The sequence below is a fragment of the Crocodylus porosus genome, unplaced genomic scaffold (genome assembly GCF_001723895.1).
Source record: "Crocodylus porosus isolate Cpor-Errol unplaced genomic scaffold, CroPor_comp1, whole genome shotgun sequence".
Taxonomy (NCBI): Eukaryota; Metazoa; Chordata; order Crocodylia; family Crocodylidae; genus Crocodylus; species Crocodylus porosus.
The window spans coordinates 43,047,775-43,052,316 of NW_017728886.1; the positions used below are offsets into that span (position 1 = coordinate 43,047,775).

Consider the following 4,542-nt stretch of genomic DNA (forward strand, 5'->3'; position numbering starts at 1 on the left):
ACAGCAGCCGTGGCCATGTGGCGCCCCGGGCTGCTGGCGCGCGGGGCATGGCGGCGGCGGCGGTGGGCGCTGCTCGGCTCGGCCCGGGCCCTGGGCGGGGGCAGCGGCTCCTCGGCGGCGGGGGAGGGGGCCGCGGACCACCCCGTGTACACGCAGGAGCACCGCGCCCTGAGGGCCTCGCTCAGAAAGGTACCGGCCAGTGCGGGGCAGCCCAGTGCGGGACGCCGGGAAGGGCTCTGCCTTGCGGGCGCCTGGCAGCCTGGTCACAACACGCAGCCTCCTCGCCTGCGGGGGGGAGGTTGGAAACAGCCTGAGCACAGGCCAGAGGCCCGGGGACAGGGGCTGGAGCTGGCCCAGCCTGCAGGCACCAGCCCCGGAGCGCCCTGCTCATTGCAGCCAACCTATTTGGCCTAAGAGTTGGTGGGATGTCAGCTAAAGAGGAGGTTTGGCCTCAGGAGTTATCGTAGTTTAATCATCAATAGTCAATGGTAGTAATAGCCATGTAGTAAAATCTTAATAAATGTAGGTTAGTATTTACACCCGAACCCACGGGGAACATACTTTGATTCCTGCACAGATGATCCCCAAGTCATGCCTGCAGCTTCAGTTATGTGAAGGGGAGATGGAGCAGAAGAAACAAACAAGCAAAACAGATCAAAATGATGAAAACACCCTTCTTTCTACCTGTGTGAAACTGTTTTATCATAGCCGTTCCCTCTTAGCATAGCGATTCTCTTGCCTTCATTTGAAAATGGAGGGGAAAAATCTTACTTCAGCTGCACTGTCAAAAGCTCTTAATTTATGCTGATTTTATGATTTTACTAAGAGCAGAGATTAGCCCACATTTGTAATGCAGCTGTGGGCCAGACTGGAAACAGTAAATGCAGTGAACTTGGTTATAGTAGCTGGATATTTAGTTCTAAACAAATGTCAAATGGTGGCATTTGGGAGAGAGTAATAATTTGTGGGAGTTTTCACTGGCCAAGTTGAATGAAATGTTCAAATCAAATGTAGTGGGAAAGGAACAAAAATGTTTTTAAAAACCCTTTTATCTTCACGTTTTTATATTATAACATGGGCATTTTTGTATTATTATAATCATGTAAATGCATGATTTTTTTCACATTGCTTTATCTCCTCAAAAACTAGTTCTATAGTTTTGGTTCTGTTTTGCCCTTGGTGTGGCTCCAAGAAAGTCAATAGAGTTACAAAAGAGTTTGTTTCTAGATCTTTGTAACAAGGCAAAGGTCTGTTTTCTTTTCACCATGTACTTGGAACTCTTAGTTGTAATGTTTCATTAAGACTGAATTTTTTATTTAAATTGCTCTCCCAGAAATTATTACTCTGTTGTAAATGCCGTCATTTGACGTTTCTATTTAGAACTAAATATCCATCTACTATAACCAAGTGTATTGCATTCATTGCCTCCAATCTGTCCAACAACTGCGTTACAAATCTGGGCTAATCTCTGCTCTTAGTAAATCAGCCTAAATTAAGAGTACTTGATAGTGCGATTAATTAGAAACGGAAGGACAAAACTCTTTCTTCAGTCTGAGAAAATTGCTATGATAAAAGGGAGCTGCTATTGCTAGAAGGGTTATTTGAGGACCTGCCAAAACCAACTTATGATTTTTGTGAAAAGATCTTGGATGTAAAAGTAATAAAATTATAACATGGCCATACTAGTGTATATACATTAAAATAATGTTGTTTAGAATATCACTAATGTAGCATGGTTGCGGATCTTTGTGCTTGTATAGTGTGCGTTGGCAGGAACTGCTTTTCATGGAGAGCATGCTACAGGTTAAAAAAAAAGATGATTCTCCCCAAAGTTCATTTTAGGTAGCTCAAATTCTGATCAAATTCTATTTCTTTGCTGTCATAGGTAATACGTGCTAATTCACAACTGATGTAATAAGAACAGATGCCTATCATTTTCCCAATTAATTAATTCAATAATATTTTTTGTGTGACATTACTTTGGAAACCATAGATTAGAGTAGTCCCTTTTTCATCCTGGAGCACTGTCAATCCTAGCTAGAATTTGCAGTTTGTTTCACTTGTGAAGTACAAAAATAATGAGGAATATAGAAAATAATCATGATGATCCAGAAGATTTTAATGCATTTTTATAAATTGATTATGGTCAGGTTCTATTAGTATCTATTTTTCCCACAATCAGTATGTATATTTTTTGTATGTATGTTTAGAAAACAAAAGTACATTTCACACTAAGCAGGTAGAATGATTGTTTTTGATCTTTTTGAAATATATATGATGCTTCTAGAATCATTGGGGAAAAGACAAAGCAATAGTATTTTGGTTTGATTCAGGGGAATAGAACCTTACTCTGAATTCTTGATAAAGAAGATATTCTTACAGAGTTCAATGCAAATAATTAATGTATAAGAAATATAGAATACAGCTGCTTAGATTATGGTAGTCTTAGGCGGATTGTACTGGCATACCTCGTTTTATTGCGCTTCGCTTTATTGCGCTTTGCAGATATTGCGGTTTTTTACAAATTGAAGGTTTGTGGCGACCCTGCCTCGAGCAAGTCTATCGGCGCCATTTTTCCAACAGCATTTGCTCACTTCGCATTTTTTTTAGCAATAAAGTATTTTTTAATTAAGGTATGTACATTTTTTTTAGACATAATGCTATCGCACACTTAATAGACTACAGTATAGTGTAAACATAACTTTTATATGCACTGGGAAACCAAAAAATTTGTGTGACTCACTTTATTGTGATATTCGCTTTATTGCGGTGGTCTGGAACCGAACCCGCAATATCTCTGAGGTATGCTTGTATATTATGAGGTCCATCAAGATGAGTAAAAGGAGAAATCTCTGTTAGAATAAAATTTTATATATAAATACAGATTGAGAACATGATATAATCGTGGTACCTGTGAGTTCCGCACATTACCAGCTATGAGGTTCATCACAGCCTCATAATAGTTTAACCACCTTTTCTACACAGCACAGCTGTCAAAAGCCTCATATTATAGGGGTGCGCTAATAAAGATTTTCTTGGCCGATACCAATAGCTGATTATTAATCAGCCATATAAGCTGCTATCGATGCTATAGCCAATTTATAGGAATGAAGCCAGGCAGCTTGGAGAACAACATCTTGCTGGTAAATCTGTGAGGGGGGAGGGGGAATGGGGGGGAAGATTGAGGCCCCCATAGTGAGGGAGGAAGTGGGGCAGGGGCAGGTGCTGCTCATCCAGGGCAGTGAATGGGACCCCAGGGCTGGGGGCAGGTTGGAGCTGTGCCCCCCCAGAAAGTGTGGGAGTGGGGAGGAAAGGCATCTTCTTGCCACTTTGCTCACCCTTGGGGGAGGCATGTGCTCCTCTGGATTTGTGCATAGGGCAGAGATGGGCTTTCCACTGGGTTCAGGGCCAGGGGCAACGCCAGCCACTTCTTAGTGTGGGGCTAGGTTTGGAGCGGGCTCAGCTGTGTGGGGTGGGTGGCAGTGGCAGTGCTTGAAGGGGTGACTGTGGGGGAGCTAAGGTGAATTTTGGGGTGGCTATAGCCCCCAAAGCCCACCCCCAGCGTCGCCTCTGCTCAGGCACTCCACTGTGCTGCCTTTCCCTTGGGAGCTCCGCATTGGCCATGCATCCCCTGCCCGCTGTGTGGTGCAGGGCTCCTGAGGGAAAGGCAGCAGACCAGGGAGCCCCCAAGCAGGGGCAGTACTAGGGGGGATTTGGGGGTCTGTAGTCACCCCAGAATTTACCTTATCCCCCCCATAGCCATGCTTTCCAGCACCACTGCTGTTGCCTGCCCTACACAGCTGAGCCTGCCCTGAGCCCAGAACCTCCCCCCAGGAAGAGGCTAGCTCTGCCCCAGCCCTGAGCCAACAGTGGACAACCTGCCTCTGCACTGTGCACAAATCTGGGGGACACATGCCCCCCATGCCTCTCCTGGGGTTTTGCGCAGAGGCAGGGAGCTGCCCACCCCTTCCCACGCCCCCTGGATGAGTTGCCTGTGGCTCCGTCCCACTCCTGACCATGGGGTCCCATTCACTGCCTTAGCTGCTCAGCGCTTGCCCCTCGCAACCTCCATCACCATGGATGCCTTGATCTGCCCTCCTCTGCCCATTCACTCCCCCATGCCCCTTCACCCCTACAGACTTACTGGCAGGATGCTGTTCTCCAAGCCTCTGGGCTGCATTCCTGGTGACTTGCATGGTGGCTGCATGCATGCATGCTACATTTATTGGTGACATTATTGGCTACAGCAGCTAACAAAACCCCCTGATAGGCAATAATGTTAATTTTCCTTTTGTCCATGCCAATCCCAATACGTGACCAATATATCTGTTATATATACACCTGTGTTATATAACATAGTTTTGCTATCAAAAGTGAAGTGCTGCTGGTAAAATTATGAAGGTGATTACACTGATTTACTATGATAGAACCCTTTCTCTCTGCCAGCAGAGTAAAATCACCTCTCTGATTACCACCCAGCAGCACACAGATGGAAAAATTCAACATGCTTGTGCCTTCTGTCAGGTACTTCTGTCACTCTAG

General features: G+C 45.2%; 1 protein-coding gene across 1 annotated transcript in view; it reads left to right on the forward strand.

The window, feature by feature from the left end:
* Positions 1-4,542, forward strand: part of LOC109308877 (probable acyl-CoA dehydrogenase 6) — a 175,049-nt gene continuing 170,507 nt past the window's right edge. Inside the window, exon 1 of the mRNA XM_019533338.1 lies at positions 1-189. Within this exon, the coding sequence (XP_019388883.1) occupies positions 16-189 (174 nt within the window). The 5' untranslated portion in view covers positions 1-15. The remainder of the gene's footprint in view (positions 190-4,542) is intronic.